This window comes from Stigmatopora argus, chromosome 2, assembly GCF_051989625.1.
Source record: "Stigmatopora argus isolate UIUO_Sarg chromosome 2, RoL_Sarg_1.0, whole genome shotgun sequence".
Classification (NCBI taxonomy): Eukaryota; Metazoa; Chordata; class Actinopteri; order Syngnathiformes; family Syngnathidae; genus Stigmatopora; species Stigmatopora argus.
In genome coordinates this window covers 3,628,787-3,655,774 of record NC_135388.1, presented here as the reverse complement: position 1 = coordinate 3,655,774, position 26,988 = coordinate 3,628,787, and the positions used below count along the sequence as shown (strand labels likewise).

The window sequence follows — 26,988 nt, the reverse complement described above, 5'->3', positions numbered from 1 at the left end:
ACAAAATGATGCAGCGGGCCAGATTTGGCCCCCGTGCCACCACTTTGACACCTGTGCTCTATAGTATATAATCAGACATTAAAGATTCTGTTGATATGAATAAAAATGAATAAAATATAGCAAGAAAACTGGCCACCATTCAAGTCAATATATATTCTTGGGAAGGGGGTTGTAATTTTTTGGGGGGGGGAGGAATTGTGTTGAACTAATTAACCAACACATTTTCCTTATCATAGTTAGTCACACAGGCTTCTGTTTGACCAGCCTTTGTCCTGGGCCATGTCCCCCCATGTAGTGTATGTCCTCTATTCTATGTTCGTACCCGCCTTTGTTCCCCCCAATAAATGGAGAAGCGGTGCCGCAAACTAGTCAGTTTTCCCCCACCAAAAGCTACACGCATTTCCTGCGTGTTCTTTTTCGGCGTGTTGGGTTTAGGTAAGCCTTACTTTAAATTTTAAGCTTGTGAGCATAGCTGGAGAAGCAAGTTACTAGTAAGGAGGACGTTGGAATCGAACTGAATAACTACCGAAATGTTCTGTAGAACGGGAAGGCCTACTCATGGCAGGAATCTGCTGACGTCACCTAATGCTACTCTCGCTAATATGAACGTGACATTCGAACAATGTCTGGCATGTTGCATGTCAATGTTGACAACGATATTCAATTCCATTTTTGGCTAAGTTAATATACCATATTTTCTCGCATATTAGCCGCCTCCGCGTATAAGCCGCACCCTTAAAATGGTTGAATATGACAATTTCCCTCGTATAAGCCGCCCCGATTCACAATTTTCACCTCCATATTCATGGTTTTAATAGGGAGTACAAATGAGTTAATTTGAAGGGAAAATCTTAAGAAAAATCAACCCATTATTTAACCCATATTTCCGAGATACTGTATAAATCGATTACTGGTTTGCACATTCCGAACGGGATGAGCAGTACAACCAGGAAATGTGTCCTGTCCGCGTCTCTGGATGCAATAATAGCAAGAGATACACATTACGCAGCTATCAAGGCTTTTATTTGAATGATCGACCACAAGACCTTCGATCAGCCCTAACAAATATTGGGATGTTCTGACATGGTAAACACTACGAACACTTGTATCAACGCTATTGGCGTCTGGCCAGTCAGAGCACATTTAACTAGGGTAAGACAAAATTGCCATTTTTGTGTTTTCCTGGGCAGACCTGCAAGAGGGGGAAATCACCGCAAGATAATCGCTTTGAATAATCCATTACAGACACAATGGAACCTTGGCTGGGTTTCTCTAGCAAGGCAGACCGATACTTCAATGAACCCCGATTGTTTATACACGTTTAGCCCAATTTAACCCTTTGGCGGACCCATGCTGGGAGGATTTATGCTTTCTTTTTGCATTTCCTGATAATATATGAAGGTTCTAGTTCAGTCTTTTGCATCATTTTCTGATGTTATGGAGACCAATTCCCATCTAAACATATATATTAGCTGCCTGAGATAATGTATATAATTATTGTGAATATTTTTTTTCCTGAAAAGGGAAACATTTTGGGAGTCCAGTACAATGTTTGTCTACAAACGTCTTTTGTTTACATTCAAACAGCTGTTTTGCGATGGGGTGTTATTTCTTCAAGCCGGCGAGAAATGGCGGAACCTATCGGACTCAAACATTATTTTTCTTTTCTACAGCGCTAATGTCAAAACATTTTTAGCATCTGGCGCATTTTTGCTACTTAGGGCTGTCATAGGACTGAATTTTCGCCTCAAAAAAGTGCTTTTGGCAGTTAAAGGGTTAACAAACAATAACTGAGCTGCATTCGGGTGAAGAAAGAAATGTGAAAATTTGACCTTCTACCTTGCAACTAGCCATTTTTTCCCCACTAAGTTAATCAATATAGCAGGACACAGTTGACCCGACCCTGAGCTGTTCATTTAAACGTGAGAACTAGGATGTCATCTCAGGCACTGCATAAGGTAAAAGACAAGGGGGAAAAATTGGGTGGGGAACTTTAAGATTATGGGTACATTTTTAAAAAAAAAACATTCATGTTTTAAGCCCAAATGTAAAATGTGAAGTGATAGGAAAGACAGACGGGAATCGTCACCCTCCCTTTTTTAGCACACCTTCCTCTGGAATTCAATGTAAGAGTTTTAAATCAATTTTCTTTCTGTTAAGTTTTGCAAAAAAACCTGCCTGAACAAGTTTAGAGGGAGATGTCTTTTTTAATAGGTTACTAAATCGGTTACTAAAAAAAATGGAGAATTTCACGTTGAGTGAGGGAGGCAATTCGGAGTTGTTTTTTGTGTCTTCTCGTGCTCGGCACGTGCACGATAATCATTTTCTGACCATTGGTATTACAGTTTAAAGTAGGAAAGTGCTCCCATCTTTATATACTTTTCTCCAAGTAAGTCGACTGAAGTAAAAAATAATAAATTAAATTAATTTTTAAATATTTAAAAACAGGAAAAAAACTTGCAAAGTAGTAAATTCGCAATAAGTGAAGTCGTGATAATCGAGGGATTACCGTACATATATATATATATATTACTGCTGTCAAGCGATTTTTTTTTATTGCAATGAATCCCAAGCATGCAAAGTTAACTTCCCATTAATTTAAAAAAATGATATTTTAAATTAAAAAAAAAAGAATAAATCTCCTAATCCTTTAGACTTGTCTAAAATTCCTCACTGATAACAGTAGACATGCATTTAAAGTGGAGTCAGCAGCCATCGCACAGTTCATTGAAAGCTCCGTCTATGGGAAGACGGAGACTCTTACAAAACATTAGCAAATATTTCCTCCCTTCCTGTCTTTGTCCCGCTTTGCCCGCTTTACCACCGCACTGCTGTTCCTCAACCTTGAATAAATGAGTCTCATCAAAGAGTGCAATTAATGCTCGACATGTAAAAACAGGTAGAGCTAAATTACAACACAACATCGATTTTCCTATTTCTGAACAAAAGCAAATGTTTTTTTTGATTATAGGTTTTTTTTGTAAGTAGTTACCGGGGTAGAAAATTAAAAACAGTAATCCCTCGATTATCACGTCTTCACTTATCGCCAATTCACTACTGTGATTTTTTTCCGCTATTAATTATTTTTGAATATATATATATATATATATATATATATATATATATATATATATATATATATATATATATATATATATATAATAAATGCAATATTTTTTTTTTCCGGGGCTGAGTCCCATTAGCGAGTTTCAGTTTGGATTTTCACATTTTTATGAACTTAAAATATATATATATATATATATATATATATATATATATATATATATATATATATATATTTTTTTTTTTTAAGTTCATAAAAATGTGAAAATCCAAACTGAAACTCGTTACTGGGACTCATCCCCGAAAAAAATAATAAATTATTGCGGCCATGTCTGGTCTACATTAACCGCGATATTCGAGTGATTACTGTATAGTAATTTCAGGACGTTCCGGTGCAGTATTTATATCTTCACAACTTTACAGATCCAGAACCAATACTCCTACCCAAAAACCCAAAAAATAATGCAACTGGTAAATGGCTAAAAGCTAAGTTTGATGCTAACTCCTCAAGGAGTCAGTTCGCATGATTAAGGGTCAGGTGATGGCCTTTTTCAACTTAGGTGGTTTGTGTCTTTTTCCCCCCTCTTTCAAGAACACGCAACATTTTGAAAACAGAAGCTCTGTTCAAGTCCGAAGCGTTGCGCGGTGGAAACGTGGCAACTACTGCTGCTTCCAAAGTTATTTCCACTTCCTTCAGCTGCACCGCCAACAACACGCTTGGTAAGCCGCTTAGTCCCCTGCCACATGCAATTCTTCTTGGGCAGTCAGGTCATGTATGTGTAATTCTCGTTAAAATATGTTTTGGAAGATTTTTTTCTTTTAAACGGGGGGAAAAAATATCCACTTGAGACGTTGTACACACGCTTCATTTATAAGTATGACTAAGAGCAGAAAATTAGTGTGTCTGTTGGAAAATTTAATTTTAAAAAGTACATGTTGCTATAGCTGCTAATTTGAGCTAACAGCGGCTAATGGTACACTTTTAGTGAAGCAGGCTAATGTCGCTAATCAGCGCAGGTGGGAGACAAAAAAAAAATTACACTAGTTTCTACAATTGGCAAAACTGGTTGAAGTGCTTTGTATTTTTTTTTTATTTATTTTTTTTAATCGTGCTAGTTGAAATTAGCGCCATGATAAAAACTTGAATAGAGTTGACACTGGAAGCTAATTCCCTATATAGAGTCGTACCTGTACTTACAAAATTATTTGGTTCCAGAACTTTTTTCGTAACTTGAAAATTCCGCAAGTAGAGCAGTACTTTATATGTAAATTCTCTAATTCGTTCCACGGTCCTCACACAACTACCAACTAATTCCTTTAAAATTGGTCAGTGTCCCAATTTTGTATGAAAGATGTGAGGAAACACACAAAAATGAGAGCCATTGTTTAAACAATTTGTTTGCAACCTTATTTTTGTGCTGCACAACTGGAAAAAATGGATGTGGATTTTTTTCTGCTTCTTTAAAATTACCCGTTTATGTTGGATTATATGTTGAGATAGCTCAATTCAAATTGGGCGGAAAAAAGCAATTTTTCCCACCCAATTTAGTATCAGCAGAGTCTCAAAATTGGAACACTCGGCATCCCATCCAAAAATATGTGATCGGGGCAACCTTAATCTGGACAACATTTCAGTATGGATATTTCTGACAACCCGATTCACTCATGATCAACAAGTGCGAGGCGAGCTGTCGCTAAGCCGACGTCGTGATAGCTTCCATGCATCTCGATTTAAGACCAACAACTGCGAGAGAAACTCTACGGGAATGTCTAGACGCATTGACTCAGTCACTGGTGACGGCTTCATTGGCAGCTGGCCAGTCCCGACCGACTGCGTGAATCGGCCAATTTGATTTCGTGAAGACAAAAGGGGGGCGCGGCAGGCGATAAAAGTGTCATCAGTCCTGCCCCGAACAGCTGTTGCTGCCGATTTACTACCGTGTTTGCCTTCCTTTGAATTAGACACTGTTTGCAGAAAGAAAATACGTAAAATGATTGCATTTGGAGGGTGTTCAATGGAGTCCGTACCTGAGTGACAGGTAGGAATTGCAGAGTAAAAAAATGATATACGTACTTAAAATTGGGCCAATGACAATATCAAAATGTAGTATGATAACATCTTATGATATCTACAGTAATCCCTCGATTATCACGACTTCACATATCATGAATTCACTACTTTGCGATTTTTTTTCTGCTATTATTATTATTTTTTTAAAGTTTATAGAAATGTGAAATCTGCTAAAAATTGCAAGCGTAAGCCACTCCCCTGTCTTCTGCTTGCTACTAGAACAAGCACTGAAGAATTTTATTTAATTGTATCTATTTATTCTTTAATAGGGGTGACCCTACTTCGTGATTTTTGGATTATCTCGGCCATGTCTAGTCTATATTAACCTCAATATTTGAGGCATTACTGTAACTAAAGTTGGCATTTAATGGATTTTAATCTCTCAATTTAAAATCATTTTATGGGGTTTTTTGTGTTGACTATTTTCTAAATCATGTACCCGCGGACATGCAGTTGACACTGACAACATAATGTATCTGCAGATAGAGAGAAGCCGCCTGTTTCCAAAACACAGTGCTGTCAAAGAAGCAATTTGGTCGCTATATTTAGCAACATTCTTATACTCTAGTGCAAGGGTGTCAGACTCGGGTTGGTTCGCGGGCCGCATTAACGTCAACTCGACTTTATGTGGGCCAGACGATTTTAGATATAATATTTAGATATTTTTTTATAAATGGATTAAAAGAACTGGATTAAAACCCCTAAATATTCAGTTTTTTATAGATCTAAAACAATGATTATTTGAGGGTTTTTTCTTAGTGAGGGAAAATCATTTATTTAATCATTTGTATTTCCTTTCAAAAGGAAACCAAATTTTTCTTTAATTATGTTCCATATTAAAATGGAAAACAGAAAATATTTTTTGATATTTTTAGATTTTACTAAATGATTTTTAACCCTAACCCAAAGAAAAAATGGATTGAAAATTGAAATTATTGATCTAAAGGGGGGAAAATCAGGAAATATAATAAACATCTATATCTATCATTTTAATTTGATCCTAAAACAGAAAGTCGGCACCCATGATTTACTTTCTCGGGCCGCACAAAATGATGCGGTGGGCCAGATTTGGCCCCCAGGCCGCCACTTTGACACATGCTCTAGTGCCTTCACAAGTGATTAAAATTTCACGAAGGGAATCTTAACTAGTTTCCATTTTTTTCATTAATTAAAAAGGAGGCAATCATGCTAATTCGTGAACATCGCCAAAGACATTTTTTCTAGCATGCAAAAGTAGCCTATTTTTTAGAGTATAAATCAGCTGGACCATAAAACGCACCGGTCAAAAAATGGATACGAAAGAAGAAAAGAAAAAGTTTCTTTTTATATATGAGTTATAGTAATAACATGAGAAAAAGAATATATACAGGCTGCAGTCGGTTGCTTCATAATCGAAAAATTGCAAAGTAGGGTCACCTGTATTATAACTTTTTGTTTTCTTCAGTGCTCAGTCGAGCACCAATTACGAGTTTCAGCGTGGATTTTCACATTTTTATGAAGAAAAAATAAATATATCAACTTTAAATAATAGCGGAAAAAAATCGCGAAGTAGTGAATTCACAATAAGTGAAGACGTGATAATTGAGGGATTACTGTAATGGGTTAATTTGTCTTTTTGACCAAATCCGAGATTGTCCGATACTCCAAAAATAGCCGATACCGACACTGAATATCAGATCGAAACATCACTAACTCTTAGCGCCGGCAACTACATTACAAGAGTTAAGCTAATAGCATCTTTAGCTAGCTCCTGTCTAATAACCCAGAATAGTTTCCCAGTTTTTCATTATTATTCTAGTATAACAAAGTAGGTTGTACTTGGAAAACTACTCTATGACTTTACATTACTCTTCTGTCAAATAATGTTCATTTTTGGGCTATTTAAGAGACAGTAGTGGCTATCTGACGGTGACATATTGTGGCATTCGGGCCACAGGTCCCAGTGGAGTGGGACGAGCTGAGTTGGCACTGTGACTCAGAACTGCCAAGACCAAAGCCATACTTGGGAGGAATAACAAATTGAATTTCCTGCGTGACAGGTTTGTTATTCAGATCAGTTCCCATAATGCACCAATTCTTCTTTTCATCTCAAAATCGGCCAGCTTCCTCTTACAGTTGTGTTACCTTTAATGATGTTAAAATGTCATGGAAACAAGTGCTAGCGCAGACTTTTATGAAGGCCACCCTTCCGCCCTGGAACCAATTATTTCGACTTCCACTATGGAAGAAAAAAACAATCTCACTGTACAGTAGTTGGGAATAACTTAAAGGATGGCTAGGCTTATGCTACGGTGTTAAGAATATGGACATGTTAAAATAAAGGTTAAAAATCTACAATTTCAAGCCTGAAATGGGTCATTCGTGCTATTTTTTGTGTTTTTGTTAAACTCACTCTCAATATTGCCTCGAGATTAGAAGTTAATTTTATTTATTGACTACATTTTTTTACCCGTCGGCCTCATAGTTCTGAGATCGAGGGTTCGATCCCAGGTTTGGACGGTGAGGCTTGCGTGGGTTTTCTCCGGGTACCCCCGGTTTCCTCCAACATCTCAAAAACCTGCTTGGTAGACTGGTTGAACACTAAATTGTCTCTAGGATAAGCGTAAATGGTTGTTTGTCTCCTTGTGCCCTACGATTGGCTGTTCAGCGATTCGGGGTTTCCCTCAGTGGCTGGGATTGGCTCCAACACCCCCGCAACCCTTGTGAGAAGAAGCGGTTTGGAAAATGAATGACAAAAAGCAGCGTATAAAAGCTTCTTTTTCTCCTAAACAACTACTTTTTTTCCTATAATACCATTCCATTTTCTGTGAGTAACAAACAAACAAACACCATTATGCTGTGCTACATTGATAGCCAATTATTTACAAGAAATAACTTTTTTTCAGCTAAGCTAGCAACGTACATATTGACTTACTCAATTTCTCTATTAGCACATGCTAATCAATTCTCTGTCTCTACTCATTGGGATAATGGTTTACTTTGTTTTTAAACATCAATCACTCCCCTCGACGGGGATAGACGTCCAATCCACGTCAGCCTCTCCCAGTCGAAATTGATTGAAATTTAGACATCTATCAGCGTCGATGTCCACCATCGGACGAAAGCTATGACACGTTGTGGTCAAATAGGGAATCGACCCCCCACCCCCCTGACAGCGTGTCCTCCAAAGAAAATGTGACTCACCTCTTCGGTTCATGGGCCGAACGCGGACCGCCACCTTGACGTTCGTGTCGTCGAGTCTTGGATCCCCCATGCTGACTGCTTTTAGCCGAGACGATCAGCTTCGTCCTTGGCGTCACGATCATCCAAAAATCCCGAAGCCCCCCCGCTGGCTCTTCCGCCAGAAGCCAGCTAGCTTCCCCCCGCTCTTCCACTCCACACACCCGGCATGACCACGGGTGTGTGCAGGGGGAAACGCTTTCTACCGCCGTTTAAAGCCTTCTTTCACTCATATTAAATCCAAACGGGTTAAAAAAATGGGCGACTTGGTGCATTAGGGAAGAAAATGAGGAAACGGGCTGCTATTTGGCCGCGTTTAGCACACCAGGAGCTAATTTGACAGCCAAAAAACATGCTAATTAAAAACCAGCCTTGTAGGCGGTCATGGTCGCACACTTCCTCGCTAAGGCGTCCAAACCAAAGTCGCTTTGCAGATAACGGGTCGCCGATGAATCATTCCGTTAGTTGGCCCCGTCAAAAAACACGGGGAGCAGCGAGGCAAGAAGCGGAAAAAAAGCACCGCCCGCCCGGTGATGGGGTTACATTACGGCATTCCCAAACGCGCATGCCCTCCTCGTCCTCCTCCGTTCTTCGCATCAAGTTACACGTTAGTGTCAGGGTCTAAACTTCCGGAAATGGCTCTAAAGATTTCACAACAAAGAGTCCTGTCAAATTAAAATAATCGGCGGGGACTACGGCAAAGGTAAATTGGGTCAAAAAATCAGCGCATTCTATTTTGTGTAAACATTCTTGTTTATGTCAACAACCAGAAATAGCAAATATTAGTGTATTTTTTTCTAAACAAGGAGTTAAACAGTGCTGTACAATCTCAACTAGAGTAAAGCCCCTACCAAAATGGCCGCCACATACTACGAACATCGCCTTTACCAATATGTCCGCGAGGGTGCGTTTAAGGCGTCGATATTTAATACAACAAACATTAGTATAACACTTTTTTTAGTGCTGGTTAAAACATATCTATAGAAAAAAACCGTACTGAAGCTTTCCCCAACAGCATTGAACTTTAAAAACTAGCCCAAGTTGATATTGTTACACAACACTGATCAACCTAAAAAGTTTGGGAACAACTTCGTGACATAGTTAATCGAGCAATGTGAACTCGGAAGAACTCAACCAATTTGCTTGTATCGTGGGCTGCTAACAGAAGGATAAGCTAACATTTTAAACATTTTAATTTCACTCTACGTTTAGTTAATATGGCTTACCATCACCACCAGATGAGTTAATTAGCCACACGTGTGACGTCACCCTAAAAGGAATCATACATATCACAACCAAGTTAAAAATCAATTTTGACGATCACAAACCAATGCATGACTAAAAATTAATATATGTAATAAAATATTTTTTGTTTTCAACACAATTGTTGAATAGACCCGAGTCACGCGGCCGTGGGAGGAAATCTACTTTCGATTTTTGATTTCAAAAGTGGTGGCAATAAGACCATCAGTGGCACTGCAAAGTTAGTTAGATTAGAATAAATAAATAGATAAATAAAATTAAAAAATATATATATATAAATGTCGTCTTACTTACATGCTGTATATAAAAATCATGTCAACAGTGATGAAACAGGAAATGCAAAACACAACAGAACGAGCTTTGCTGCCGCCTGCTGGTCACTTGTAGACCTGCATCTAAATTCAGAAAAAAATGGGAGCAAATCCGTGTCAATCAGGAGTTTATCTTGATCAATTAAACGACACAGCACAGCATACATTGTATTATTTCCATAAACACACAATTATGGCACGATTACTTTTTAAAATATGTCACGTTACTTCTTAAAAATATAATCCTGGTGCCGGTGCTCATTAACTGAAATAATAAAAGGGAGACAAGACAGCAAATAAGATATAAAGTAAAACTTTATCATGACATACAAGTTTAAAGCCCTGAGAACCACGTCTTTATATTACTAATCATATGAACAAAAGTGAATGTGTGAAAACCACTTTGCCAAAAAGTGCTCCTCTTAAATACAATCAGCACAAAAAAACAAACGTTTTAACAAGCATTCACCTCCTTTTTGTCCATGTTCTTCTTTTCCTTGTAGTTGTTTAATCAAAGAGAAAAAAAAAACCTATAATATATATTTATATAGAAGTCATATCATCATGTCCGTGTAATAATAACAGTACAAAAAATATGCACAACCCCCACAGTTGAATGAATATACGGAGCATTGTACAAGCCAAAGACAACATCAAAGAAAATCGATAAATGAGGTATCTGATAAACATTTTGCATAATGTGCCTGCTTTTTTTTCTCCATTTCATTTTTTTTTCTACTTTTGTATTTTATCTTATTTAAACAAAGATCAGGTTAATTCTTACACAATCTTAAAGCTCAATTAACTCCCCCATTTTTTTTTATTGTGCGCAGAACTTGACAGCTTCCCGAGCCACAAGCTCAACTGCAGTTACTGACGACAAAAACATAAAAATCCCAAAATGCAACAGCAAAAAAAAAAAAAAAAATCAGTCTTAATAGCGTTCGTCCGAGCGTACGCACAATTTCTTTCCGTGGCGTTTCCTTTAGCGCTATTCGCATTTGAGGTATTTTGATGTGAAAACGGCATTTTTCATGAGCTTTTTTTCCCCCAAAATCTGACAGTCACCATCTTCAAAGTCTAGAAAACTAATCTCCAGATATTGATACTGATATCGTGTGATGAGGGTAAAAATAGCGTGACCCGCGCATGCGCGCATTTATCCATTAGCAAGTGGCGGTTATTGTAGCTTAATTAAATTCAAGATGGAGGCTAGCTAGTGACGTTTTGTTAGATTGTCAGCAATGTGGGAAATGTAAACATTTTGTTTCTAAATGAATGTCTTTTCAATACTTATCAATACAATTAGCATGTAGCTTGTTAGAAAACTGTAATACATGCTAGCTCCAAACGTGAAGGTTTTGTAGGATTGTCAGCAAGCTAGCAAGCTACACGCTAGCTCAAAATCAAACATGTGAAGGTTTTGTAGGATTGTCAGCAAGCTAGCAAGCTACACGCTAGCTCAAAATCAAACATGTGAAGGTTTTGTAGGATTGTCAGCAAGCTAGCAAGCTACACGCTAATTGTATTGTAGCTTAATTCAAGATGGAGGGCAAGACTAGCTAGCGATGTTTTGTTAAATTGTCAGCAACGTGCGAAATGAAAACTTTGTTTCCTTAATTACCGTCTTTTCGATGCTTAGCAATACAATTAGCGTGTAGCTTGTTAGCAAACTGAAATACATGCTAACTCAAAACCAAAAATTTGAAGGTTTTGTAGGATTGTCAGCAAGCTAGCTGTCTGCCGATAGCTAATAAAATTGACCCAAATTACATCATTTCCAGGCCGAAATGATTTACTACAAATGCGAATGGTCGCTGCCAGCCTCTCCCTGTTCAAATAGATTGGACGCCTATCATTGTCAAGAGCTTAAGTGGGATTGAATATACATTCTAGAGCCCTTTTAGACTAAAGCTAATGCTACGACAAAGCCAACAGGGTCAAAGTCCAACTTTCTTCACGTTAGCTAGCTTGTCAACAAAAGCTAGCTGACCCAATTTTAAGCCGCCTTCACTTGCTGAATGAATAAATGCGACTAACACTTTTTTCTTCCTAAAAATCCAGCCTCGATCGACGGCGAACTCATGGCGACCGCTCTTATTTATTTATTTATTTTGGTATCTAGCTGTGCAATAAGAAACCGAGGCTAAAAGCCAGTTGGCGTCCTGTGATTGTATGCGTGCGCCGAGTGTCAATGCATTTCATCCCACCTGAGAAAGCCCCTTGAAGACATTTCTAATTATGAAAAAGGTTTGAGGTGTGAGTTGTAAAAATCAGCACTTCTTTGGGGTGGGGTGGCTTCTTCCATCATGGCCGCCCTTTGAGGTATACGTATTGTGGCTCTCCGAGGAGAGTCTCATGAGGTATTTTTTTTTTGTTCAAGTTCTTCCATTGGGTTTCGGGGGGCCATGTTTGATTTTGTTTCCCCCGTTTCCTGAGAGAGGGACGGGGGAGGGGAGCCCATCTGCTTTTCCGTCCCAAAACTTTTGACGCGAGTCGTCCCCGACCCCCTCGGACGAGAAGGACCGAGAGTTATTCCCTATATTTGAAATCACCCGTGCCGATCTACGGCGTCCAGTCGTCCGCTTTAAGGGGCGGGGAAGACAAAAAAACACACACACAAAAAAAAAAAAACACCCGACTCAAAAAGATAGAGAAAAATAATCCAGGTTAAATACGGTCGAGCTCCTGAGGTAAAAAGACACCACTGCAGGTTGCGTGATTTGAGGTATGTAAGAAGAGCGAAAACGCAAATTCATTCTAAAAACACAAAATCCCCCCAAAAAAATAAAGACGACAAAATGGCAACACACACACAAAAAAAAAATTAAAAAATAATAAAATTCAAGTTCAGTTGTGACGTTACCTGTCAGTGGATTTTTCGTTCTTTTTTTTTTTTTTTTGGCTGATTGTTTCTAGCATGAGAGTGTGGAAAATGCATAGTAGCGTTACGCTCTTCTATTCTCGGGCTTTTTTTGTGTTCAAGATTGGACAGCCAAGAGGTGGACAGGCTTCATGAGGTATTTGTTGTGCAACAGTCTGAAATCTTTCTCACGGGTACAGAATTTCATGCCGGGTCGGGTCGGAGGGGGGCTTAAGAGGGGCGGAAGTGGTCCGGTTAGGGCGACCCGTTAGGGGCCGGCTCGGCCGAACTGGGAGCCTTGGAGGAAGGCGGGGAGGAGGAGGAGGCGGGGCTGAGGGTCTGTCTCGGGGCCGCCGAGAAGCCGAAGCCGGCGCTGGTGGAGGCGGAGGCCGAGGCCGACAACGGGGGACCCAGCAGACCCCCGCCGGCCTTCTGGGCAAAGAGTGTTCCTGTCGACAAAATGGCACCTTTAAACTCCTTTGCGGAGACTATACGGTTTTCCATCAAGAATTTCACAAATTCTTGTCACAGCAATGCTATGGATATTTTTCCAGATAACAAAGTCTTGGTTTCCAGGGCCTCCGATCAATATAAGCAATTTTGGCGAAGACGTGGCTCTCGAGCCACATGTGGCTCTTTGCTTCTTATCATATTTTGTATATACTGTTGCTCTTTGCCTCGTTTCATGTTTCTGTTATTTTTATTCTCTCTTAAAATGCACTCCAATTCATCAGGGCCCATTAAAAACTAATGATATTTTAAAAATAATTTGGCAGATTGGAGTATTTTACGCTGCTTCTGACTCTCACATTTTAAAATGTTAGCTTTTTGTATCTAACTTGTTGGTGACCCCTGATTTAATATAATACTAAGTACATTTCACCTATAGATATTAAAATATAAGGTAATTTTCAGTTTTTCAGTGTTCTTATTGTCGATTTTCTTGCATTTTTAGCAAAATGCTGCTGGCTTTTTTGCATTTTCATCATTTTAAATGAATCGAACAACTCACAATATACAATAAAAAAATTCACACCTGGGAGTTACGATCACAACGCTGTCTAAAACTATGCTACTTGTGTGTGTATGAGTCATCGTTTACCTTCAATCTGCACAAGGGACTAAAAATGGAAATTAGCCTATAATCTATATGTTCATTAAAATGAATATGTATATGTTCATTAATACATACCTGTCAACCTCAGCCTTATTAACGATTGCAATTCCCCTTATTAAGCAAAAAAAAACGTACAAAGACAACCTGGCAAATATTTACTCACATAGGGCGCACGTAAAAGTCGAAAATTTTCTCCAAAGTGGACAGCTTTCTGACATGCTATATTTATATAGTGAAAATATTTGAAGAAAAAAAAAAAATATATATATGTATATATGTATGTATATATATGTATATATATATGTATATTGTATGTATATATGTATATGTATGTATGTATGTGTATATATATGTGTGTGTGTATATATATATATATATATATATATATATATATATATATATATATATATATATATATATATATATATATATATATATATATATATATATATATATATATATATATATATATATATATATATATATATAATATATGACAATATTAGCAGTCGTCCAAGACGTTTTTGTCTGCTACCAGCGACCGAGACGATCCGGATTAGAGCTGAAATGGCTAAAACGAGATCAATTTTACCCCAAAAACGTAGTTAAAAAATCCTGTACAAAAGTTATGCGGCATAGACAATTTGAAATGATCACAAAACTTATAAAAAAATTATACGTTGACAGGTATGTTAATATGTCCTTATGAAATAAATCAAACTCAACATGCATAAAAACAGTAGGGCCCACCTGAGTACATTGTTCCATTGACCTCCACAGAGACAGTAATGCTAGCACTCCCATTGGTGGAGATGCTCAGAGACATGTCTTGCTGCTTTTCATCTAGGGGGAAACAACAACAACAAAAAGTTTTTTTTCAGACTTGCCTGTCATCATAACGCCTGGAAATGATCATAGCGAGTCGGGGTACCTCTCGGGGTGATGGCGGGGGCCCCGAGGCGCAAGTTCATGGGCATCTGCGAGGCCATGGCCAGCAGGTTGTGCTGAAAGGCCTGCTGCATGAGGCGCTGCTGCTCCTCGGCCAATCGGGCCATCTTCCTCTCGGGACCCTCTCCCACCAGGCCCCCCGTGGTCTCCAGCTTCTCCCGGAGCTGCTCCAGCGTGGCGGCGCGCGCCAGGCCCGCCACCTGCTGCTGCCCCAGCGCCAGGGCCACGGAGGGTCGGGCCGCCATGATAGGGGGGGTCAGGTCGTCTGGAATGGGAGGATGAAAGAGCGTGAGCGGACACGATACTCGAAACTAGAACGCAAAATGTACTGGGGAAAAAGTCTCATCTCATTTTCTCAACCGTTTTATCCTCACTAGGGTCGCGGGGGGTGCTTAAGCCTATTCCAACTGACTTGGGGCCAGAGGTTCCCCAAAATCAACCTCATTTTTTGGGTGATTAACAATCATGATATTGCATTTTTTTGAGTTTTCCGCTTATCTAGCACATTATTTGAAAACCAAAAACCTTTATTTCCCCAGTATAACATGATATACGCTAAGGTAAATAATTGTGAATGTGATAAATAAGTAAGGGGTGGAAAATGTATGGGTAGTGGGCCACGTACAGCTGAAATACTTGTTTTTTTACATTTATTTTATATTAAAAACCCACTAACAAATGATCCTAATTCATCTCAACTAAAGTTTAACAAATTTCAATGTATGGGTGTAAACTTTAAATGTCCATATCAACTTATATTACGGTCAAGATTAGATTTTATTTTATTATTTTTTATTTATTCATTTATTTTTAACACTGACCTTCACATGAGTGCTAAAATATGTTAGCTTTGTTTTGGAAGAAAGGAAAACTTGATCAAGCAGGCTAGCTAACTTGTATCTGTTGCTAGCATAAGTAATTAGCACAGCAGCTAAGCTAATGTACTAATATGGTATAAATATAAGCTAACTGGAACTGCTAGGCTCAAGCTTGATACCAAAATGAACCAACATTTAAAAAAAAGCAACATTTTGACCTAAAAGTGCATTTTAAATCTCAAACTTTAGAGAAATGAGTACATTGTGACCCTTAGCACAATTGTTGTAAAACATAGTCTAACCGAGCCATGATAATTGTCACACATTCAAGCGAAACAAAAAGATTTTGAATATATTCACCAATAAAACGTGGTTTCGGTATTGGTAATTTCAACAATTCAATCTTTCTTTCCGTCCCTGGATAAGTTGAAGTTCTTTCAAACGGGCAACAGGGGGCGTTATTTCCCCACGCAAAAACCCAGTCACAGCCCATCCTCCCAGCAAGCCTCGCTCCACCTAAACGACCAAGTATGAACATGCACGTTCGCCTTTTTAGAGAAAAAAATATTCATCTTGGTACTTATCTTATGTCCTATTATAACTTTGCTGGTACGGGCGGAGCCAAACTCGATTACCTTTCTTCAAAATGGAGCCCGGCGAGCCCTGCAAGCCGTTGAGGGCGGCGGAGGTTCCGGGTCCGATGGCGGACAGGTGCATCTTGGGAGGCGAGAGGATGTGCGGGGCGGCGCTGGGCGATGGCGAGAAGCGGAAGAGGCTGCTGCTGTAGCTGGGGCGGCGACCCTCACGCCGGTTGCTGTCGATGGCCGCCTGGAGCTCGCCGGGGGAGCTCAGACCCTTGCGCTCGCACTCGTATGGGTACAAATACTTCATGTACCTGAGGGCCCAGACACAAATCATACCGTAGGACAGTGGTACCTTGACGTACGAGTGACCCGACATACGAGCAATTTGAGATATGAATAAAATTTCGGGCAGATATTTATCTTGAGATACGAGACCCATTTTGAGATACGAGCATACATCGGGAAAGAGAGGCTGCTCATAAGAACATCATGGCCACTGCCTTTCTGGTCGCAACTCCCTCGTGTAATGTCTCTACGAGCACTGGGCGGAGCCTTGCATTTTTTTTCAGTTTTTTTTCTTCCGTTAGTCAGTGCGAATGGCGGAGGGATCGCTAATACGAGAGGAGTATAGACTACTTCTCGTTGGCTATTGGTCGTGTGTTATCCTATTGTGAGGACATTTGTGTGCATCGTTTTGGGAATATTTTGAAGAAAATAGCAAACAACCCTCCATAGGTTGCATCTGAAAGTCAGGGTGGAGGCGGGGCAAATAGAGCCAACCCGGGAGAAGAAAGGTGTCAAAATTTAAAACAAAGTTAGAATGAAGTTTAGTGTAAGGTTGGTTTAAAGTTATTTTTGAGTGTCTGCATCGCAATCCAAGTTCATTTAAATTTGTGTATGTTATGTTACGAGCGTGTTGCCGTGCAAAAAGTCACCCCTCCCCGTCTCTCCCGCGAAATCAGTCTAATTTTAGTACTATTAAACACATTTTAGTATTATTAAACCACTAGTTATTTGTTACTTTGTTAATAGATGGCGAATTAGAACAAAAAAAAATGTTTTTCCAATCCATTATCCTGTTTTGGGCGTTTTTAATCAGAGGGTTGGAACGCATTAATTTGTTTTTAGTTCATTTCTATGGGAAACATTTATTTGAGTTACGAGTAAATCGACATACGAGCTCAGTCCCGGAACGAATTAAGCTCGTATCTCGAGGTACCACTGTATTCTTTTTTTTTTGCCGTGAGAACGCGGGTTCAAATGACAAGCTTTTTTTATAATCAGGTATGCTGACTGCATCGCGGCCAATCAATAAGGAGTTAAGAGCCACGCCGTCCGTCCATTAGATGGACTCTGCGGACGGAGCGCATTAAAAATACATGAGTCTTCATTTTGGCGTCCTTATTAGTGGACAGCGTGGCGTGACAGTCCAAGTCGCCGTCTTTGTCACGATCCGGTCATGGACCTGATCACGTCTTTTTTAATGAAATGCATTTGATGTCTTTGACTGTTGGCGGCAGTGAATGAGTTAACGATTTCAAACAATACAATAAGTCAGCGGTATAAGGACATTGCAAAAAAAAAAAATCCATATATATTAAAGTATGTGTGGAATTACACTACTGAAAAAATGTGCAGAAGAAAATAATGGCAAAAAGGTTAAAAAAATAAAATAAAATAACAACCAGCATTACCGAATTTATTGAATTGGATGACCAATTAGAATTTTTAACACGGTTTTTCTATTCTATTCTATTTATTCAAATGGATGAATGTTAAGACCAACCGTATGTATACATGTACATCTATGTGTGTGTATGTATGTATGTATGTATGTATGTATGTATGTATGTATGTATGTATGTATGTATGTATGTATGTATGTATGTATGTATGTATGTATGTATGTATGTATGTATGTATGTATGTATGTATGTATGTATGTATGTATATATATATATATATATATATATATATATTTCAGCAACACGCCTTTATTTATTTATTTATTAATGCATATATGTATTTATTTATTTGTATTTTTTCTTTATATATTTATTTATATATTTTTTATTTATTTGTTTTATTTATATATATTTAGTTTTTTGTATTTTTTATTTATAAATATATTTATTTATATATATATATATATATTTATTTTATTTATATATATATATATTTATTTTATTTTATTTATATATATATATATATATATTATATATTTATTTATTTTATTTGTATATTTATTTATTTATATTTTTATTTATGTTTATTAACTTATTTATTACCTATTTATTTATGTTTAAAATGTATTTTGCTGTGTCTGTATTCTCACCCTCTAGCTACTGTGACAATGAAATTTCCCGAATACAGGACGAATAAAGTTATCTAATCTAATCTATTCAAAAAATTTTTTTTTTCTAAATTGCCCCCCCAACTCGGATTCCGTTGGATGACATCGATACTCCAATAGCGACGGATCAAATGGACGCAAGGGATTGGAGTTGAGTTGGGAAAACCGAGTCGGAAGAGGAGACAAATGACGTGATGTTGCGTATAAACACGTAGGCGAGGATTCGCGCAAACACACGCTAGTGGCTAAACTGGGCCCCTCGGGGCGGAGGGCTCATGTGTCCTGTGAGCTATGCAAATACATCTACAGAAAATACATTCATACATTATAAAAATGAACTAAGCACATCTATCTTACTGTGTGCGCAGAGTGAAGGCGGCGCTGGTGATGGAGGTGGGCAAGTTGAGCCCCTTGGTGATCTCCCTCCAAATCTTCTTGTTGATGACCTCCACCAGGCCCCCCTTCTCCGTCACCAGCTTGTAGAGCATGTATAGGTCTAGCACTTGCTTGGCCATGATGGGAATACGGTTGACCGGCGTGCCTGGAAGAGGAAGGGGGGAAAAAAAAAACAGAATCATGATACAAAAGTACAGTAATCCCTCGATTATCGCGGTTCATGTAGGTAGACCAAGGGTGTCAGACTCGGGTTGGTTCGCGGGCCGCGTTAACGTCAACTCGATTTCATGTGGGCCGGCCATTTTAGATATAATATTTAGATTTTTAAAAATAAATGGATTAAAAGAACTGGATTAAAATCCCTGAATATTCATTTTTTATAGATCTACAACAATGTTTATTTTAGCTTTTTTTATATTTTTAGATTTTACAAAATGATTTTTGAACTAAAAACACAGAAAAAATGGATTAAAAAATTACAATTATTGATTTCAAAGGGGGAAAATCAGGAAATTTAATATACATCTATACTCTTCATTTTAATTTGATCCTAAAACAGAAAGTCGGCACTCATGATTTACTTTCCCGGGCCACACAAAATGATGCGGCGGGCCAGATTTGGCTCCCGGGCCGCCACTTTGACACCCGTGATTTAGATTAACCCTGATTTTTTTCCCCCTTAATTTGTTTTGATTAAATTAGTTTGAGAGCGGCATCTCGAACTAACGTTCTACCTAACGTTAGCACACGAACACACATCTAAAAAACTTCGAATTATGAATTCAAAACAACTTAGCATTAAACACAACTAGCAATAACAATCATGGACGAATAATAGGGCCAATTTCTTCATTTTATTCGCACCAGTAATTTTAACTAAAGTTGTTTTAACGACACTCAAAAAAATGTTGTTGCTGGGAGACAGCCAATGAGAGCCCAGCGAAGCGTAGGGAGATTGTCAAGCAGAATGCAACACTACCGCAACAATTTCCAAATTAAATTTTGGTGTATTTTGAAACGCGTTTGTAACCTGAAACATTTTGTATGTAGAGGTATCAATGGATAATGTAAATTGTAAGTTTTGTTATTTATTAGCGCCGTACTCCGGGACGGCGTTGGGCCCCGCCTCTTAAATTTGGCTGGAAAACACACATTAGCCCAGTTAAGGCAATCTGGCTTGACCTGGAAAAAGGGATTCGCAAACAGCACAAAGCCAAGCGGCTCGAGACTTTTGATACAGATGCATTAATCTTGTCAACAGCTTATCTGCACTCAAGCTTGCTTGCAAGGAGCGTGTGGTGAGAGAAACCAGCTTAGGTGTTGTCAATCTACGTATTATAACTTGCTGCTAATTGTTTTGCATCTTCGCTAATGCTCGCGACCGAACGTCCCGTCACGGTCGTGTAAAGCCGACAATTAAATATTAACATCGCATTCGGTCTCCCGGAGTAAGTTTCCATTTTGTACAGATGGCTTTAAAAAATGAGGGTTCGTTTTTGTGTTATAAAATTAATCATAACAAATCCAATAAATGACATGAATATAAATTGCTGAAACATGAGAAATACTCTAAAAAATGTGAGGACAGTAACAGAAAAAGTGGAGATATTCATTCATTTCTTCACTTCTACGTTCATTTTAGGGTACTTATGGGTCACTTCCTGTTAATTTTGTCTCACTTCCTGTATAATTCAGGTTAGTCCAGGGTCATAACCTACACATCTTGTTCATTTAATGGCATTTTTAGGTCACTTTCTTTTCAATTTGGGGCTCCACACAATGAGAACTGACCTGAGATCGAACCCGCGACCCCAGAACTGCGAGGCCAATGCGCTAACCACTCATCCATCGAACTGCTTCAGTTTGAACAGGTAAAAACTGGTCAAATCTGCTTAAAAAAACATTTTTTGCGATACCCCCTCGGACCCAATTTAGTTTTTTTTCATAATGACCGAGTTCAAACTTTAAAAAAAAGTTATTTCAAACAATTTCAAAATAAAAGAGGGAGTTGGGCGAGCCGCTCGCTAATCCGCAGACAGCAGTGGGTGGGACCTTCAGTATAGTCCAGTATAATGAAGCTCATTTAGAGGATTGCGGCAGTAAATCCACACAAGCGAAGCGCACACACTCGTACGCAACGCAACGCAACGCAACGCAAGGCAAGGCAAGGCAAGGCAAGGCAAGGCGGACTTGCCTGGCCTACTTAATTCCTGTCAATCCTTCAGCCCCTTAAACTGGAATTGGACTCATTAATGACTTTGGAAAATAGCGGCGATCAGGCCTTCCAGATTAGCCCTGATTCATTTTAGCAACATGTCTAGGCCACGTGCACCGAGTGCAAAAGGCCGAGGGCAAACCAACGGTCACGTCCCATTCAGACGCGGAAAATAAAACTCTTTGTATGCCAATTACTCGGATTATTTACCATTAAACTTTGTCGACCTGCTCGGAATTTACAGTTAAGCCGTTTTAGACAACTCGACGCACTTCCCCGTGAAATTTAGAAGAAACATAAGGTGTCAAACTCAAGGGTCGGGGGCTGTAAATGGCCGGCCAAATCATTTTCTTTGGCCCGAAGGAGCGAATTGCGGGGATTTTATGAATTAATTTCTTCCGACAGGTTGTCACTTTTCAAAACAATGATAAAATGCGTTGTTTTGTTACAAATACTACATTAGGTTTTGATTTTGTTAACTAGGTATCCTTTCGTTTGTGATCATTTGATATATATTTAAAAAAAAAAACATGTTTTTAGTCAAATCTGGAGGGAATGAAATCAGCCATCACAAACCATTAATTACAAAAATTACAAAAAAATAATATTGTCATTGTAGACTTATCGTGGTCATTCACTGTTAGATTTTAGCATAACACTATTTCAACTGTATATAAGTAACAAAAATGGAAAAATGAAGAAAAATTGGAATTTGTGAACTGTAAAGTGGTGTAATGATTGTAGTTGCCCAAAGTTAAATCGGAAAGAGATCAGAAATGTTGAACTCTTGAAAGAAAAATAAATAAATAAGAAAATATTTTGGACAGTTCTAAAGATTAATAAATGTATTCAAAAGATCAAAATGGTTGTAAATCCTTTAATAACCGATTAGTCACCAATTCGTCCATTAACACATCGTAATCCAAGTTCATTTAAATTTGTTTGTTATGGTACGAGGGCGTTGCCGTGCAAAAAGTCTCTCTCTTATCTCCCCTCCGCGAAATCTGTCTAATTTTTGTACTATTAAACACATTTTAGTACTATTACACCACTAGTTATGTGTTACTTTGTTAACAGATGGCGAATTAGAACAAATAAAAATGTTTTTTCAATCCAATATCCTGTTTTTGGTGTTTTTTCAGAGGCTTGGGACGAATTAATTTGTTTTTAGTTCATTTCTATGGGAAACGTTCATTTGAGTTACGAGTAAATCGACATACGAGCGAATTAAGCTCATATCTTGAGGTAACACTGTATGGTTAAATAATGTATCAGTTGTAAAAAGAAAAAAAATACAAGAACGGCGCCATGGACCATGTTTACATGCTAGTTCACATCAATTTCACATGAGGTGAGGATGGCAATAAAACATATTTCTGGCATTGCCGTTTCCTCATTTTCAACTTCAACAATGGGGTGCGTCCAGCATGTCATAGCGGATGTAAACTAAAGAGAATGGCAATGTACTACAGGCAATAATAATATGTTAGGGCGGAATCCTGAACGAGAGCTGTTGATACCGCTTGGCTCGCTAAAGGTGGAGATAAATGTTGCGCTGGGAAAACATTCATCTAATCTGAAAAGCTAGTTAACGGCAGGCAAAACAACAACCGGGCGGTCACTGACAACATGGCCGAAAACAGCGGGTGTTACTATTTTTAGCATCTTTTCTAACACCTCTCTGTGAAAAAATTAGCAGTCATATTGAGACTGTTTGAAAATAAGAGTCAATAACATACCTGTCAACCTCTGCCGATAACTGCCCTTATAAATGATTATGATTCCCCTTACAAACCCCCAAAAAACCTTACAAACACCGTACGGTGTTTGTAAGGTTTTTTGGGGGTTTGTAAGGGGAATCATAATCATTTATAAGGGCAGTTATTGGCAGAGGTTGACAGGTATGCAATAAGTAATAAACTGGTTTCAATACACACAAAAAAAACAGCCACATGATTAAACATCTATCATCGTCAATGGAAGCTAACAACTAGCCAGTTTTGTAAACCCCTCTTTAGTAACATTAGAAGAACCCCAAGCGCCATAGAAGACCGAACTGGGCTAAAAATACAAACGTATCCCCACTAGGCACGAAAAACAAAACAAACCCGAACGCTTATGTTTGTTTTTTTAGCAACGTTTCCAGAACGCGGATCAAAAGCATGGCCCGTGCTTGCTTGTCACTTATTTGATGCGGCATCAAGCCCGCATCAAACAATTAGTAGCAGCAGCGGGGTCAGAGATCAGCCAGGGGTTATTGATGTGTGAATTAAAGTGCAGGTCAGCAGGAAGCCATGTTTTCACGCCGCAACAATGAGCTCACAACAAATGACACAAGAGCCAGCGCCTCTGACCGGCCGGCCGCGAGTCAGACCGCCAACGGCGAGTGGCGCACTTCAAGCGCACAAAGACAAATGAGATTTTAAAACGGCATCATTGTGTCGCGCTGTCGTACCATTAAACGCATGTTGCTGTTTGACAGGGGAGAGAGTCGTTAGCCAAATTCAGGTCTAGCATGTACTAGCGCTAGCATGTAGCAGTCAGTTTCTCATTCACAAAGACAGATTTAATTTCAAAACAAGATCATGGTGTTGCATTGGCATACCATTAAACGCATGTAGCTGTTTGACAGGCGAATTAGTCGTTAGCCAAATTCAGGACTAGCGTGTGGTAGCATGTAGCACTCAGTTTGTCATTCACAAACACAGATGTGATTTCAAAACAGGATCATGATGTCGCGCTGTCATACCTTTAAACGCATGTAGCTGTTTGACAAACGAATGAGTCGTTAGCCAAATTCAGGGCTAGCGTGTACTAGCACTAGCATGTAGCAGTCAGTTTCTCATTCACAAAGACAGATGTGATTTTAAAACAGGATCATGGTGTCACGCTGTCATACCATTAAACGCATGTCGCTGTTTGACAGGCGAGGTAGCCGTTAGCCAAATTCAGGACTAGCGTGTGCTAGCATGTAACAGTCAGTTTGTCATTCACAAAGACAGATGTGATTTTAAAAGAGGATCTTGACGTCGCGCTGTCATACTTTTAAACGCATGTAGCTGTTTGACAGGCGAATGAGTCGTTAGTCAAATTCCGGGCTAGCGTGTACTAGCGCTAGCATGTAGCAGTCAGTTTGTCATTCACAAAGACGGGTGTGATTTTAAAACAGGATCATGGTGTCGTGCTGTCGTACCATTAAACACATGTTGCTCTTTGACAGGGGAGCGAGCCGTTAGCCAAATTTAGAATTAGCAGGTACTAGCGCTAGCATGTAGCTATTGGTTTCTCATTTTATCCCCACTCTAGGAACTATTTTTGCTGAAAATCTCACTTCTTTGGTTTATTGTTTTCTTTCTAATAACTATTAAATGTCCCAAGGTGCTACAAAAGACCCGACCAATAGGAAAGCACTGTAGTTATTGACAGGGATGCAAATAAACCCTTTTTGTGGCTCTTAAATGAATACCTGAGGTTGCTTTTTGCTATTTTTGTGTGTGTCAGTGTTCATTATTTCCTAAAGACTTACCAAACAACATTGCAAAGTACATTATTAGCATCCACTATCTCCCTCAGAGCCTTTGTGAAGTCATAAAAATGTAACGCGCTAAAGCTAACGTCCTTATAGACGCTCATCCGATGCTTTATCAACCGTTTAAAATATCGGTTCTAAAATGACTTTAACTGCATTTTAGTGTCGTATTTAGAGCTACAGTGAATAAAAAATGGATTGGACTGGTGACAAACTACATTCACAGGATGAAATGAGCCCGCGTGATTGGATGTGGATCATCGTCAATAGCACTAAAAAAAAGACCATCTATCCATTTGAACAGGAAGGACAAGCTGTAAAATGATGAGGTTTCAGTGCCAAAGATGGCAATTGACCTCGGACTTTTGTGAACCCGTGTCAAAATCAATAATGGGGAAGCCTTTTTAATTTTTTTTTGTATGTAATTGACCTATCGCAAACTGCCATCGACAAATCGTACGTCCTGGACACCGTCGTTAAGGGAGCATGTACGACAAATTCTCGGATGTCTCATTGTCCAATTGATTAAGTTGGTGCTTTTGAGATGAACTATTACAGACGATGAAATGGACGATGAAGCAACGTGGTTGTGAAAAATCGAAATCGTACACCTATTAACCAGGGAATATGTCGAAATGAATGCCTGAAAAACAACTGGATTCCAATCGATTTAACAATCGGAATGTATGACGATAGCTAGCTAAGTGTGTTCTTTTAAAGAAAGACTAAACTAAAGCTAAGGGCTAACTAGCTTATATAGAACATTCATATTAGGGGATATCAAAGTTGTCGTTACTTTTTTTAATATTATGTTATTGGGATATCATTGTTATAACTTCTCAATATAGCTGTTTCACTAGCTAAATTTAGTTAACTTCACGTCATATGCGCTAAAAATAAAGCGATCGTTCCTCTTTGTAATTAAACATGGTGGCCTGGAATTTAATTTGTTTTTATTTTTGCAGTGTAACATTGTAGACCTTCTTTCCCGGGCCAAACAAAATGATGCGGCGGGCCAGATTTGGCCCCCGGGCCGCCACTTTGACACATGTGGGTTAGACATAATTACTCGCATATAACCCGTATTTGTAACTAAAAAAATGATGACTGAATCTAAGCTACGGCTTATATGCGCACAAAACCTGCAACTCTTTTTCACCACTAGATGTTGGCAAAGCAACATTTAGTATTTATTGGTTATTTTCTGTTTTGCAGTAAGAAACATTACTGGCTGAATTAATTCCTTATGATATTGACCCTAATAATGTGCTTTTGATTCATACAGTATCTTAGAAATAACACGCGTGATGATTTTTCTTAAGATTTCCCCTTCAAAGTAAAACATTTGTACTCTCTATTAAAACCATGAATATGGAGTTGAAAAATGTGAATCGGGGGCGGCTTATACGCGAGAAATTGTAAAATTCAAAGATTATAAGGCAATTTTAAGGGTGCGGCTTATACACGAGGAGGCTTATATGTGAGTAAATACGGTAGTTACATTTTTTGTGGCTGCGTCAATGCGAAGCTAGTGGAGAATAATGGTTTACTGTAGTGGTTTTTAATTTTGTGTCAACTACAAGCTTCACTGAGGTGTTTTTGAAATGGAAACCAGCGATAATTTGTCAACACGTGGATTCGCATTTGACGTTGTGACCCCGATACGCAAGCGCGCCTTTAATAATTCTGTAAAAACAACAACAACAAAAAAATCCCATTTGCAACAGCTGTGTCCAGAGCATCAAAAAATCCGCTTTGGACTTTGGCGCGCAACATCTGCGCCGTTTAACTCTAACGAGCCTAATTGGACCGGTCGGTCCCAAACACCTCTTTTGATCACAGCGGAGCCGAACGCGCTTTCATCACACGTGGACGGACGTTTGAGCCCACGGAATGGTTGCAACTGCTGCTTTTACAAGCGGCGCGCCGCCGGTGGTACGCCGACGTGGCGATGACGTGGCGCTGGAGAAGACGGGAGCCCCCCCGCGGGGCTTCCATGGCGAGCCCGTACTCATTTCATCTCCCCATAAAGCCTGGATCTGTCCACTCAGCTGCTCCCGGCCCATCTGTAATTGGCTGCAGGCTTCACCTCCCATCATCCTTTGCCCCGGACTGATTTCCCCCTAGGGACGTGGCCATCAGGAGCCTAGTGATTAATGGCAGCGAGGGTCAGGGGTCGCTCTGGTGGGAAGTGCCGTGGCCCAAACCAACGGCAACCCCCCCCCCAGCAGACCACTC

At 39.1% G+C, this 26,988-nt stretch overlaps 3 protein-coding genes across 8 annotated transcripts in view; 1 reads left to right on the top strand and 2 right to left on the bottom strand.

Annotated features, from left to right (window-relative positions):
* Positions 1-8,957, bottom strand: part of kif13ba (kinesin family member 13Ba) — a 36,157-nt gene extending 27,200 nt beyond the window's left edge. For 3 of the 4 annotated variants that reach the window (XM_077589710.1, XM_077589719.1, XM_077589728.1), the window contains exon 1: positions 8,318-8,955. In XM_077589710.1, the coding sequence (XP_077445836.1) occupies positions 8,318-8,387 (70 nt within the window). In that variant the 5' untranslated portion in view covers positions 8,388-8,955. Of the gene's footprint in view, positions 1-8,317 lie in introns of all 4 variants that reach the window. The other variant, XM_077589700.1, reaches the window with a different exon arrangement.
* The window catches only part of eprs1 (glutamyl-prolyl-tRNA synthetase 1), a 96,181-nt gene extending 72,827 nt beyond the window's left edge, over positions 1-23,354 (top strand). Inside the window, exon 36 of the mRNA XM_077589747.1 lies at positions 23,342-23,354. The gene's annotated coding sequence lies outside the window, so the exon portion shown is untranslated. The remainder of the gene's footprint in view (positions 1-23,341) is intronic.
* Positions 9,556-26,988, bottom strand: part of LOC144066313 (AT-rich interactive domain-containing protein 3B) — a 64,745-nt gene continuing 47,312 nt past the window's right edge. The window contains exons 5-11 of one of the 3 annotated variants that reach the window (XM_077589763.1): positions 18,968-19,151; positions 16,309-16,568; positions 16,034-16,189; positions 14,839-15,120; positions 14,658-14,750; positions 9,911-10,011; positions 9,556-9,623 (exon numbers count right to left, since the gene is read on the bottom strand). In XM_077589763.1, the coding sequence (XP_077445889.1) occupies positions 9,932-10,011; positions 14,658-14,750; positions 14,839-15,120; positions 16,034-16,189; positions 16,309-16,568; positions 18,968-19,151 (1,055 nt within the window). In that variant the 3' untranslated portion in view covers positions 9,556-9,623; positions 9,911-9,931. Of the gene's footprint in view, positions 9,624-9,910; positions 10,012-10,224; positions 13,240-14,657; positions 14,751-14,838; positions 15,121-16,033; positions 16,190-16,308; positions 16,569-18,967; positions 19,152-26,988 lie in introns of those variants that run through there. The other 2 variants (XM_077589754.1, XM_077589773.1) reach the window with 2 other exon arrangements.